Source organism: Notothenia rossii, assembly GCF_949606895.1.
Source record: "Notothenia rossii genome assembly, chromosome: 6".
Lineage (NCBI taxonomy): Eukaryota > Metazoa > Chordata > Actinopteri > Perciformes > Nototheniidae > Notothenia > Notothenia rossii.
Genome location: NC_136909.1, coordinates 30,690,226 through 30,704,459, shown reverse-complemented (window position 1 = coordinate 30,704,459; position 14,234 = coordinate 30,690,226). Strand labels below are relative to the sequence as shown.

The following is a 14,234-nucleotide window of genomic DNA, read 5'->3' as shown; positions in this document are numbered from 1 at the left end:
GTGCGGAATAATACAATCCATTTAATGCATTGTTGTTGTGCATAATAAAGTACATTTCTATTAACTACCTTAACAAACAATTATTAACCGGTATTCACACTTGCGGCACTGCGGTCAAAAACCATTTGCCCTTCTGGGGTCAGACACACCCAATCCTGTGACATCACACACCTTAATACCTGTGCCATAGGGAATAGTACAGCGACAACCTATGGCACACACAGTGAATCACACACAATTCCAAAAATCTCAACCCAAACCTGAACTTCCTTGAGGCTACTGGTAATAATTGCCACTTTTCTCCATGTGTGAAAGGTCAGCACAGAATGGAGACCCTTAGTATCAGTTTTGAGAGGCTGATAAAAACGTGTCGGTAACAGCTGATGGTTGTTTGCTTCTAATATTTTCTCCATGCTAGAAATATCTCTATCTCGTAATGACTAGCCATTACGGGCCCGTCCACACAGCAGCTTTGAAAAAATCTTGAAAATCTTGGAGGTGGGTGTGTCTGAAAGCTTGGGGATTTTTTGCGAGCAACGCGACCAACAACCAATCACATGAATCTCCCGCTCCGACATACAAAGCAAAAGCAATGTTAAAACGAAGTAAACTGGATATAAACTTCCCAAACAGGCGAAAACCTACCAGTTTCACCCACTGTCTCTGCCACCTCCCTCCATGCCTGGCTCCTCCGGTTTGTATCCCGGTAGATGAACAGAGACTGATCATACAGCACGGGGTGATTCATTACCGCTATAATGAATTTTTCCTCAATTTTTTGGAATATGAGGAAATGACCTGCGTCGTCTCTCCCAGCATACACGCGGTTTGATTGGCTAGCGCTTGTACTGGCAGATTTGCATAAACGGGATTTCATTGGCTGACGCTTCTGCCGAGGCGCCAAAAGTTGAACATTGCTCAACTTTTGAAGCGCGCAACGCCAGCAACGCGTCGCTTCCCAAAATGCAGTTCGGCAAAAATTGACGTCACCCCATTCAAATTGAATGGTGAAGCGTCAACGCACGCCGCTGTGTGGACGGGCCGTTACGGCCCGTCTACACTACAGGCATCGAAAAATGCTTTCAACGCTTCGCCCATTCACTTGAATGGGGTGACGTAGAAGATTTTTAATCTTCGCCGAACTGCATTGTGGGGAGCATGGCATGGCTTTGCAAGCATCACGAGCATCTATCGGCATCAAAAGTTGAACAATGTTCAACTTTTGAGGCTCGATGCTTGGCCTCAGCCAATCAAATCCCGTTTATGCAAATCCCGCCAGTGCAAGCGCTAGCCAATCAAACCGTGTGCAAGCTGGGAGAGCCAGACCGCAGTTCATTTCCTCATATTCTAAACGAGATATTATGGTAGCAAATCACCCGGTTCTTTACGACCAGAACTATTTACCGGGATACAAACCGGAGGAACCAGGCATGGAGGGAGGTGGCAGAGACAGTGGGTGAAACTGGGAGGTTTTTCGCCTGTTTGGGGAGTTTATCCAGTTTACTTCGTTTTAACATCGCTATTGCTTTGTATGTCGGGGGCGGGAGATTCGTGTGATTGGTTGTTGGTCGCGTTGCTTGCAAAAAATCGCCAAGCTTCAGACACGCCCAGCTTCAAGATTTTTTGATGCCTGTAGTGTAGACGGGCCGTTAGAATCCTGAAAATCGTGGAAATCTTCGTTTTGCTTCCCCACAATGCAGTTCGGCAAAAAGCGAGGCAAAGTGACATCACCCCATTCAAAGTGAATGGGCAGGGAAGCGTTGGAAGTTTTTTTTAACGCTGCTGTGTAGACGGGCCGTTGTTTGGCCGGCTATTTTGAGAAAAAGTAAAGCAATCGTGTAACAAAAGCTGAGAAATTGTGAAATGTTTATTTGTTAGTAAATTAGAATTAGATTTCCTCAAAGCCTCAAGCTATATCTTCAATTTATGCTGGCTCCTTGTGCAGTCATCTGATTCTCATAAGAAAAATGCAAACACACACATTCACACACAGACAGGCTGACAGGCGGAAGCTTGGCACACACCCATAAGGTAGACCCATCTCTCAACTGAGGATGACATATAAGCAAAGGGGCCTGAAATGCCCCCCCCCACCCCACTCCTCTCCCCTATGCCCTTCCCTCTCTCCCGCCTGTCTGTCAGAGAAGACCCAGGCCTTAAGTGTGTGTGACGCTCCCTTCAGCCTAATTATCAGGGTGGAGGGGAGGACAACACTTCAGCTCTCCCAATACACCCGACTTGTGTGTGTGTGTGTGTGTGTGTGTGTGTGTGTGTGTGTGTGTGTGTGTGTGTGTGTGTGTGTGTGTGTGTGTGTGTGTGTGTGTGTGTGTGTGTGTGTGTGTGTGTGTGTGTGTGTGTCGGGGGGGGGGTGCACAGTGCTGTATTTCAAACTCCAACATTCTGTTAAATTCATGGTCACCCTAAACAATGGGGAAAAGGTATACTGTCCTCTGCTCAAAGTATGTGAACATACATGCATTCCACCAATGTGTGATTGCGGAACATGTTATTCCATTAGCAAAGGTCGAAACCATTTGACCATACATTAATATGGGTATTTATTGTGTTTGAAATTATTTATTAATTTCTATATTTTTTCAAATATTGACACATTTAATTTTTGTATTGATTTGTATCATATTTAATTTGTTTACATAATCATTTATATACATTTGTCTCGATATTATTTTTCTTCAAATATGTACTTTAATTTATCTTAAGTGTTACTTGCTGAAAGGAAGTATATAAATGTGTACTGTACATTTAGCTTTGGTCCTTAAAACAGGCTTTTGTAATGTAAATACAATTCAATCCGACATTTAAAATAAATGTTTATGACAATAATAAAATGAAGTGATAAAACAAAAAAGGGTGTTAAGAGAGTGTTATACCTTGGAGGAAACAAACTGCTCCCATTTGTTCTCAATGGCTCTTTCTTTTTTCAGCATCTTTATCGTGGTTCTGCCTCGGCCAGGGTCTCTGGGAATGGAAAATAATTGCCGGTGTGAAACATTCATCACTCCGCTGACCTTCTGCGACTCACCACTAGTCGAAAGCAGCCTTCCAGGCAGAGACAGCTCCAGAGTTGCTCGGGCCATTATCAAAATCATAATTCATCTTATTCTAAAAACTGTGCAGTGTTTAAGATTGATGCCCAAGATCAGAGCGGTCTGCCTGGTGGGAAGCCCAGCAGTGTCGCAACCTTGTGATAATGTTTCATTTCATCCTCTCCTTGTCTTCCTGTACAGTAATACCTCAGCTGTATCATTTGGCCCATAAAGCTTAAGACTTTCTGGGAAATTGGATTTGAAGCTAAGCGAAGGCCCTGGAGGCTGTAACATGACGCCGTTTGGGTCCATCTTTTATTCCCTTTCCTTCCGCTTTTCTTGTTCTTTTTCATTTTCCCATCAATTATTCAAGCTTTACAGTAGTGTGCAATAATATTCCTTTACTACATTCTACAAGGAGAGACCAAGCAGTCGCTTTTAACATTTATGAATTAATCTATTCTCCTACTCCTGCTCTCCTCTGACACTATGAGAGAGGCCATAAAGATCATAAAAGGATACAAAACAAATAATCAAAAGATGGACATTTGGAATAAAACGTAACTGAGGAATTAAAATGGACTACAGATGCAATTTAACAGCAATAGCGAGGGTAAAACATCCATGTTTGAGTATCAAACGGCTGCTGCTTCTGCACTTGTTCTCCATTTCCTCACCCTCAACACCCTGTGGTGGGTCAATATCACAGGAGCTGACACCTGGAGGGTGGGGACGAAGATGGAAGAATGCAATCTCCTCGCTAAGCCTGGACCCCCTACGGTGATTTGGACTTTATATTTCATCCAGCACTGTCAGCTCGCTCCTGGCCTACAGCTCCGGATCAGCAGCCCTTCATCCCCGGCTCTACAGTATAGATGCTACGTCTCTTCAGGTGGCTCGTTTAAAAAACAGCACAGTGCTGACAGGAGTTGCTCATTGGTCAGCGTTGCAATGAGCCGATCGCTGATGATGTCATTCAGGATGCTGTGTTTTAGCATCTGTATTGAAATTGCAGGCAGTGGAATCACTACTAAGATGTGAATGACATTTCATGTATTATGTATTGATGACGACAGTCCCTGACTTTTGTGTCTCCATCATATTCAAAACAATATTCAGGAGAAAAAATCAGATCACATCAGATGTACTGTTGTGGCAGTATCAATAAATCATGCATCTACATATACATTAAAGGTCACCTATTATGCAAAATCCACTTTTTCATGTCTTTTATGCATAAACATGTGTCCCCTCTGTGTAAAGAGATTCTGAAAGTTTCAGGAACAAAGATTCGCTCTCTTTTTGTCCTGATCCATTTATATAAAAACCTGTCTGAAAATGAGCTGATCAGATTTTGGCCACTTTATGATTATACGATTTGTTGGCTTGTGTAATCATTAGCCAATCACCAACCAAGGTAACCAACCCCCCCCCACCACCACCTTATCACCTGAATCTCCTCCTAGAGTTCCATTGTGTTCTTTTTAAGCAGATATCTCTCAGAGGGGCGTGGGGAGTGGCTCCTTATTTTCATCTAAAGTAACAGACAGAGAATCAGCACTTTTGAAACAGGGCTGAAACAGAGGGGATTATGGGATGCTATAATTATCTGTTTGGTGTTTGGAGCCAAACCCTTCAGAGACATGTTTTGTATATATCTGAGACCTATAATATATTGATGAAAAAGAGTATAATAGGGGACCTTTAATGCCAAACAAGTTACATTTTGTTAGGAGCAGATTGGTTTATACATTTTAAACAGGTGGGTGTAATGAAGTGTATTTCCAAGATTACAAAATTGTCTGTATTTACAGTGTGAGGGTGTTGAGAATCGTTGACAAAAGGATTACTAACCCGGGGTCCCAGCAGGCGGTGAGGGGGCCCACTCTGCCAGAGTGATCCAGAGTCAGGGCCTCCAGGAGCCAACTGAGACAGCAGAGCTGGCGGTAGATCAGCTTCCTGCAGCAACACACACAGACAGGAGCTTCAACGTCTATCAGAGGTTTGTTTGTCAAAAGTACCCATATGCTTTTGTATTAGAGTAATTCAATATGCAGCAAGCAAAAACATATTCTTTATAACAAATTGTCAAATTCATATTTCCATGACTTAAATAATAACACATTTTATTTGTACTCAGGCCAAATATATTCAATATATTTGTATTTCTTTGTTTCAAATATGCATTTCAATAAACATCCTGTTTTTCAGAACAAACGAAGCTATTTGAAAAATGACATGAATAGTTCATTTGGAGGTAGAGTTGGGGCGAGATAAGGGGGGGGGGTATGATATAAAGGTCAATCTACCAGGGCGCCCTCAACCTAATTTTCACTAATAACCTGACCCAGTAGACTGACTTTAAAGAAATGCTTTCGGTTTCATGGCAAAGAATAACGCAGCGTCCACATGGCGGCGTGCGTTGTAGCTTGCCGGCGGGCGTGTCTGAAACTCGACCAACAACCAATCACATGAATCTCCCGCCCCGGACACACAAGCACGTGGTTTGATTGGCTAGAGCTTGTACTGGCATATTATTTGATTGGCTGACGCTTCCGTCGAAGCTTCAAAAGTTGAACATTGCTCTACTTTTAAAGCGAGCAACGCGAGCAAAGCGAAGCGACGGAACCACAATGCAGTTCGGCACGGGCCCGGCGCCACGAGGGGGCAAAAGGGGGCATTGCCCCCTCAGTTGTATTCTTTGCCCCCTCACTTTGAGCATCATTCATCCATCAAAAAGTACAATACATGTCACAATTATTAAATAACTTTAAATGATTGTTTTCCCCCAACACACGTTACTATTTTTGGATAAGATATGTGGGCAGGCAGTCAAGCAACGTGTAAAAAAGCCTCAACTCCAAGTGTCTTTGTAGTCTTAATGTTAGCCTGTGTGCTTAGCTGTAAACACAGTCGGATGGGTGACCAAAACGTCCCCGTTTTCAGGGGCAGAGTCCCCGTTTTTGGTGGCTGGTACCCGGTTGAAACTCCCGAAAATGTTCCCGTTTTTGAACGTGTGTTAAAAAAAATAGAGCAAGGTGAAATCAAATGTTACATGTCAGTAAAAACAGAGTAACAGTGTTGTGCCTGTTTGTAGCGTTAGCGTATTTCTTCTTTGACTACTTCTTCTTCTTCTTCTTCTTCTTCTTCTTTTGTCTTTAATGGCGAATCGCTTCCACTTGGAACCTACTGTTGATTTGTTAAATGTTTATATTAAATCCTTGTCCTCAGACCAGTGTTTTTGAGGAACTTGAAGATCAGCTTGTTTACTTCATTTCTTGATTTACTTTCGTATATTGACTTGAAATCCATGTTGTTTGACATCAACAAAAAATAAGACAGACAACTACAGATAGCACCACACATGATGGTTACTTGTTATCATTTAGGGCTGCCTGTATGGATCATACTGCCCCAAAGCGAGCCCTTTTACTAGAATAATAATGTGTTATGTATTATATAAACCGTATTGGTACAATGAGCGTCATCTAGTGACGGATTTTGGAACATTGATTTGATTTTTCTCATGGCAGTTAGACTCTAGAGACAAACCAGGGGACTTTTATTTTTTATTTTTAATCCATTTGGTGTAGTATTTGATCCAATATTACATTTGGTTTATATATTAGTCACTTTCTTATGACATGCCAGGTTTTAGGCCTTGATTTGAACATTCAATCCTGAAAATAAAAAATCAACCAGATTAATGTTTCTTTAATCCTGACCTGACTAGAGTGGATAGTAAGTAAGTAAATATGTATAGGAAGACGGAAGACGAGTTAAGGGATAGAGGAGAAAAGGTTATGGTGCAATTACAGAGCCTGTCCATTTATAAATTGAGGAAATCAATGTTAGTCTGTTAACCAAAGTGCAGGCATCTATCTATCAAATATCTACTATCTATTATTAAAGATCAGAGGAAAAGAACAGAATGAGAGGGGTAAATCCAGAATAAAAATAAAGAAGCAAAGAGATTGTAGAGCAGTGAGAAGGAAAAAAGCTTGGTGTGTCAATTCATTACATTGCCAGTATTTTTCGTTGTTGTGAAAAAAAATCGCCCCCTCTTATTTTTTAACAGCCCCCTCAGTCATTTCATCCTGGAGCCGGGCCTGGTTCGGCAAAGCCTGATGTCACCCCATTCAAAGTGAATGGGCAGAAGCGTTGAAGCTTCAACGCACGCCGCCGTGTGGATGGGCCGTAAGTTCTTGGTCTTGTTATATTCATGCTGTATGTAAAACTAAACGTTTGAACTGTGAACAAAACACATCCAAGTCAAGAAACAAAAAAATACTAACTTTTAGAAGACAAAGGTCAACTTGTAGAATGTGAATTGTTAAGCTTCAAAGCTAAAAAATAACATAGGTACTTTGTGAATGTTTTACAGCATATTCCACTATTTTAGGAGAGTGGGACACATGATGCTGGCTTGGATCTCAATAAGTTCTAGGCCCGTCTACACTACAGGCATCAAAAAATCTTGAAGCTGGGCGTGTCTGAATTTTGGCGATTTTTTGCGAGCAACGCGACCAACAACCAATCACATGAATCTCCCGCCCCCGACATACAAAGCAATAGCAATGTTAAAACGAAGTAAACTGGATATAAACTCTCCAAACAGGCGAAAAACCTACCAGTTTCAAACACTGTCTCTGCCACCTCCCTCCATGCCTGGTTCCTCCGGTTTGTATCCCGGTAAATAGTTCTGGTCGTAAAGAACCGGGTGATTTGCTACCATAATATCTCGTTTGGAATATGAGGAAATGAACTGCGGTCTGGCTCTCCCAGCTTGCACGCGGTTTGATTGGCTGCGCTTGCACTGGCGGGATTTGCATAAACGGGATTTGATTGGCTGATGCCAAGCATCGCGCCTCAAAAGTTGAACATTGTTACGGCCCGTCTACACTACAGGCATGAAAAAATCTTGAAGCTGGGCGTGTCTGAAGCTTGCCGATTTTTTGCGAGCAACCAATCACATGAATCTCCCGCCCCCGACATACAAAGCAATAGCAATGTTAAAACGAAGTAAACTGGATATAAACTCTCCAAACAGGCGAAAAAACTATCAGTTTCACCCACTGTCTCGGAATTTGATTGGCTGATGCCAAGCATCGAGCCTCAAAAGTTGAACATTGTTCAACTTTTGATGCCGATAGATGCTCGTGATGCTTGCAAAGCCATGCCATGCTCCCCACAATGCAGTTCGGCGAAGATTAAAAATCTTCTACGTCACCCCATTCAAGTGAATGGGCGAAGCGTTGAAAGCATTTTTCGATGCCTGTTGTGTAGACGGGCCGACTACTCGTGTTTGTAAGGAACAGAGCTTCATGTTGTAGTTGAACCAAGCGTGCAATTCACAAGCAAATGGTTTAACAACTGTAACACTTTTTCTGAATGATGAAAAATGATTTCTCTCCACACTGTAAAACTAGTCACAGAGTTTAAAATAATAAATAAAATAATAAAAAAAATATTGCTGACTGCTCTTGTCTTGTGTCACAAATACATTTGATATTTTATTTTCTGGCAAAAAGGCCAATGCTCTACACTCATAGCATTTCAAATGTACTCCTGGGCAGAGTGCTTTGCTGAAGAGCACCTTAGCAGAAATGCTTGTTTTAGTGAAGGCCATTTGACATTGCTATGCAGTGGCGGCCGGCCCATAGGGGCACTAGGGGTGCTGCCCCCCCTCTTCCCACGTGTTTGATTGTCATTAAAAATAAAAAATAAATAAATAAATATATTTCCAAAAAATATTTTATTTTTTATTTTTAAAGAACAAGGTAAATATTATATAGTTGGTATCAGTAAAATGTATAATCTACAATAAAATCTCGTTTAAAATTGTCTGGCGATGTCTAAAGTTACTGATATGTCAAATGTTTCCTGCCTGGCCGCAGCGTGTATCATTACCCTCTCTCGTCCGGGCGGTAAGGAGCCCTCAGCCAGAGCAGCTGCAGCCAACAAGCTGACTGTTGCCAGCGCCGTATAGACTGAGAGTTACGTCATCTCCGTTCACTCCAATGGACCACTTTTTTACAGCAATGGCGGATCGTGGAGCCTCTCAATCGTTCCCCGGAAGTTAGCGCCAAGGCTAGCAGAGCTGTAGAGTTGCAGCATAATAGACCGTTCGTGACGGACCTTTAAAGGTAAGAAGAAGTTTAAAGTTCTCATTCATAACACTCCGTTCGATGTCTCACTATGGGATGCGCCTCATCGCGGAGCAAACAGAAGCATTAATCTCATTACGCCAATCCTGATTGGCTGGTGATCTTGACGTCAGCGTCAGGGAATCCACCCCCTATAAGTAGCTTGCGCTACGCCGCATGCGTCATTCAAACACCTCTTCTCGCTTCGGAGCACATCTCGAGAAAGATCAGTAGCTAGCTAGCTTAACGGTCCACAGACTGATTTACGAAGCTAACCTTCGGTCGACGGGCGCTCGCCGGCTACTTCTATATATACTTCTGCAAGAAGACTGTTAATACCAACACACCAGTTAGTATTGCAAATCGACCTCGCCGTTTTCTCCTCGGGAATAAAGGTAAGGTTTTGATTTTTTCAAGCTAGCAACACACGTGTTGCTAGCTTGTCTTCCCTCACTACCGACACCACGGTAGCGAGGACGTTTTTTCTTTTTCTCTCTCACACCAGAGGAGGGGAAGATAAAAAGGGTATTAACACACCAGTTAATATTCTTTGAGAATAAAATTCTACACCGTCGTTTTTTCTCCGGATTAACGACAGTTGGGGAAGTATTTTTTCTCAGCAACGTACCTGTTACGAGCGGGTCCTCTCCACGCCGTCACCACGGCGACCGAGATGGACGCTTCTCTCCCTCACACCAGAGGAGTCAGGGACTCGGAGGCTCGGCTCTGTGGCTGCGGGTTGAAGATATCAGGCACAGACTCACACCAGGTCTGCTCGTCCTGTCTCGGGCTGGAACACGCCCAGGAGGCTATCGACAACCCCGGCTCGTGCGGACATTGTGCCCGCTTCACCATCAAGAGCCTCCGCCGACGGCTAGCACGCCAAGCTAGCTTGTCGGGTCAGGACTCCCTCATGTCCTCTGATTTACCGGACGGAAATCAGGACACGGGGGCGTCCACCACAGAGATGGAGCCCCGCACTGTGTCGGTCTGGGGCTCATCAGTAGTGGCAGCTGCAGAACCGGAGTCCCGCGCCGTGTCAGGCTGGGACTCGGTGGCAGCGAGGGACGTGCGAGCGGAGCCCCGCGCTGTGTCAAGCTGGGGCTCCCAACTGGACCTCACCATGGTCTCGCCCGCGGATGATGTCCCGGAGTTGGACTACATGGAGGACGAAGAGGATGAAACCTCTGGATTCCTCCTGTCCGACTCTGATGAGCAAGACGATGATGTCTTCGTGTCATCAGCTCAGGCTGCAAAGCCGGGAGCGATGGCTGCTCTCCCGGGCGATAGCACACCAGCTTTGCCCTGTCTGAGTATAGACCTGCAGGCCGTGTGTCAGCGTGCCGCAGCCAGCCTAGACATCCCATGGCCCGAAATGGCCAAGGAGACCTACAGGTCCCGTTACGAGGGGAAAAATTTGCCCCAAGCAACGAGGACAAAGAGGCAACTCCTGCCGGTCTTCCCGGAGATGTTGGATGAGGTGTCGATCTCGTGGAGAGACCGGCCCTTCAGCAACAAGGCCCCAATCCAGGGTGCCTCCTCCCCTAGACTGCGACGGTATGGAGAGGCTCGGCCTGCTCCGCATACCGCCGATGGAACCGCTGGTGGCAGCTCACCTCCTCCCGAGGATGGCGACTACACCGAGCAGGAACCCCACGCTGCCGGCAAAGGCGGACCGGTTCCAGTCAACCATGACTGAACGGTCCTACAGAGCCGCAGCATTGTCTGCCAGGGCTTTGAACATTTCCTCGCTGCTAACCGCTTACCAAGCGGAGCTCTGCGAGGATCTATCGAGTAATCCTGGACCGGCAGTACTGGACAAGTTAGCCGCGATCACGGACATCTGTCTCCGCGTTCAACGCTGCGCCGTCCAGGCCACGGGAAAGGCAATGGGAATTATGGTGGTGCAGGAAAGAGCTAGATGGCTCAACCTCACCAACCTCCCAAAACCGGGAAAGAGAGGATGTGCTGGACATGCCCATCGTTCCCGAGGGGATTTTCGGATCTGCGCTCGCTTCTATGCAGAAGAGATGCGAGTCCAAGAAGAAGGAAGACGAGGCCCTCCACCTCTGTCTTCCTCGATGGGTCCAGCCGCTGCCTTCACAGCGGCAGTCCCTCGCCCAAGCTACCTCAGCTGCTCGGTTTAAAGTACCGAAACAGCAGAGGTCACGGCCCGCCCCGAGTCCCCAGCCCAGGCAGGAGACGAGGGCGAATTGGCCCAGAAAGTCTCCGGTTCCGGCTGCAGCCCAGGCGCAGCCAACCCGGAATTTCGGCCAGCAGGCGAGGAAGAAGAAGCTGGCGGCCTGACAGCCTCCTCTTCTTCCCTCGGTGACGGAGCTGGAAGGTTCCCCAGCTCCAGATGTGTTCCCGCTGCCTCGAGAGATGCCTCAAAGCCATCCTCAAGTGCACCAAAACACATGTCACAATATTGCTCTGTTTTCTCGGATAAAGCATTTTCCGCTGAGGGCGCAGCTCAGAAAAATGAAAGAGAAAACAATAAAACCAATAAACAGCCCCACATTTGTTCCCCTTTTGAGAGCAGCTACGGCCTCTCTCAAAAGGCGGATGATGAACGGGTCTGTGAAGGCACCGCCGCCACGCGCATGCGCAGTAACGACTGGGGCTGTGAGGCTACCACCGTCACGTGCAGGCGCAGTGCCGGCTGGGGTTGTGAAGGCACCTCCGTCACGCGCATGCGCAGTGTCGGTGGGGACTGTCAAATCGGGGTACCACCATGTTCAGACACTAGAGGGCCCCATAACACAACAAATAGAGACTCAGAGGGCAAAAGACGTGACATCTCCGCTGGCTCTAAGGAGCGAACAGTGGAAGATGCTCACAACGTCTGCTTGGGTGTTCAAGACAGTTACACGGGGTTACAGACTCCAATTCGCTGTCACCCCCCCTTGCTTCTCGGGCGTTCTGTATTCACAGGCCCGAGGGGAGTCAGCCCACATTATAGAAAGAGAGATTCTCTCACTTCTAGAAAAGGAGGCTATATCTATAATACCCGCCGAGCAGAGTCAGAGCGGCTTTTATTCCAAGTATTTCCTCGTTCCCAAACGGGGAGGGAACGGAATTCGGCCAATACTAGATTTGAGGGCTCTGAACAATATCTAAGAAGATACAAATTCAGAATGCTCACTCACACATCTCTGCTGCGTCTCGTGCGACAAAACGACTGGTTTACATCAGTCAACCTGAAAGATGCGTATTTCCACATCCCAGTATATTACCCACACAGGAAATATCTGAGGTTCGCATTTCAGGGGATCTGTTACGAATACAGAGTACTTCCCTTCGGTCTGTCTCTCAGTCCAAGAGTGTTTGTACGATGTACGGAAGCCGCGATAGCCCGTTAAGACAACAGGGTATTCGCCTGGCAACCTACCTAGACGACTGGCTGCTTCTCGCACAGTCGGAACAGGAGACTATTACGCAGACAAATGTCCTCGTAAAGCACCTGCTCAACCTGGGTTTCATAATAAACACAGAAAAGAGCATGTTGTGCCCGGCACAGACTGTACTCTTCCTGGGTTTACACCTGAACTCGGTGCCCAGCCCGCCTGTCAGCGGAAAGAGTGAAAGCTTTCAGAGCTTGCCTCGCTCATTTCCAGCTGCGCAAACATGTTCTTTTCAGATCATGCCTGCGGTTACTGGGGCTCATGGCGTCAGCCATCCTGGTTGTACGGCTGGAACGGTTACACATGAGGGAGTTTCAGCGCTGGGTAGCCGCTCTAAAACTAAACCCCGCGCGTCATGGAGCACGGAGAGTGATGGTTACTGTGAAATGCGTAATGGCACTGCGCCACTGGCTGCACCCGACTTTTCTGGTACGGGGCGTGCCTATGGGTGCTGTCCTTTCACGGAAGGTGGTCACCACAGACGCATGTCTGACAGGCTGGGGAGGTATTTACGAAGGTCGTCCGGTGAGGGGTCTCTGGAGCAGAGACCTCCAGCGGTCGCACATAAATTACCTGGAGCTTTTAGCGGTGTTCCTCACCCTAAAACGCTTTCTGCCTTTTCTCAGAGGACACCATGTCCTTGTGAGGACGGACAATACGACCACAATATCGTATATAAACCGACAAGGGGGTTTGCGCTCTCTCCAGTTACACATGCTGGCACGCAAACTGATCTTGTGGAGCTGCGGCCGTCTCCTCTCTCTGAGAGCGACGCACGTACCGGGTGTGATGAACCTCGGTGCAGACCTGCTGTCCAGAGGTGTACCACTATATGCAGACTGGACTCTACATCCAATGATTGTGAGCCAGCTGTGGGTGCGTTACGGCCGAGCCGCGGTAGATCTGTTCGCATCAAAAGAAAATGCTCACTGTCAGCTTTTCTTTTCAATGCGCGATCAAAACGCACCATTAGGCGTGGACGCGCTCGCGCACATTTGGCCTCCGGTCCTCCTGCTTCCTCCACTAGGTCTCTTTATGACTGTAAGTGGAGGGTGTTTGAGGACTGGTGCCTTCAAAAAGGGCACACCTCTTTTCAATGCCCTGTGGGAGTGATTTTATCATTTCTACAGGACCTAATTGATCAACACAGAGCTTTCTCCACGATCGAAGTCTACCTGGCTGCTATTGCTGCATGCCATGTGGGTTTTGAGGGTAAGACGGCTGGCCAGCATCCTCTGGTCTGCCGTTTTATGAAGGGAGCTTGCAGGCTCCTTCCTGTTTCCAGGTCACTGGTGCCCTTATGGGACTTGACAGTGGTTTTAGATGGGCTCACTCGAGCCCCATTTGAACCCCTGGAAGAAGCTGACATGAAGCACCTGTCACTCAAGACAGTGCTGTTACTGACCCTGGCATCCGCCAAGCGAGTTAGTGACATTCATGCGCTATCTGTACATCCTTCATGCACTCAGTTCGCCCGAGGGTTAACGAGAGTGTTGCTGAAGCCCAACCCTGCCTTTATACCTAAGGTGGTTGGTTCATGTACCCCCTTTGACATTGAGGTATTTCCTCCGCCGCTGTGTCCCTCCGGGGAACAGCAGCCGAATTTGCTATGTCCAGTCCGTGCTTTACGCACTTAT

At 46.5% G+C, this 14,234-nt stretch overlaps 1 protein-coding gene across 1 annotated transcript in view; it reads right to left on the bottom strand.

The window, feature by feature from the left end:
• Positions 1 to 9,920, bottom strand: part of LOC307044136 (uncharacterized protein) — a 51,513-nt gene extending 41,593 nt beyond the window's left edge. The window contains exons 1-3 of the mRNA XM_079689195.1: positions 9,822 to 9,920; positions 4,902 to 5,006; positions 2,892 to 2,979 (exon numbers count right to left, since the gene is read on the bottom strand). Coding sequence (XP_079545321.1) covers positions 2,892 to 2,948 — 57 coding nt within the window. The 5' untranslated portion in view covers positions 2,949 to 2,979; positions 4,902 to 5,006; positions 9,822 to 9,920. The remainder of the gene's footprint in view (positions 1 to 2,891; positions 2,980 to 4,901; positions 5,007 to 9,821) is intronic.
• Positions 9,921 to 14,234: the final 4,314 nt, after the last annotated feature.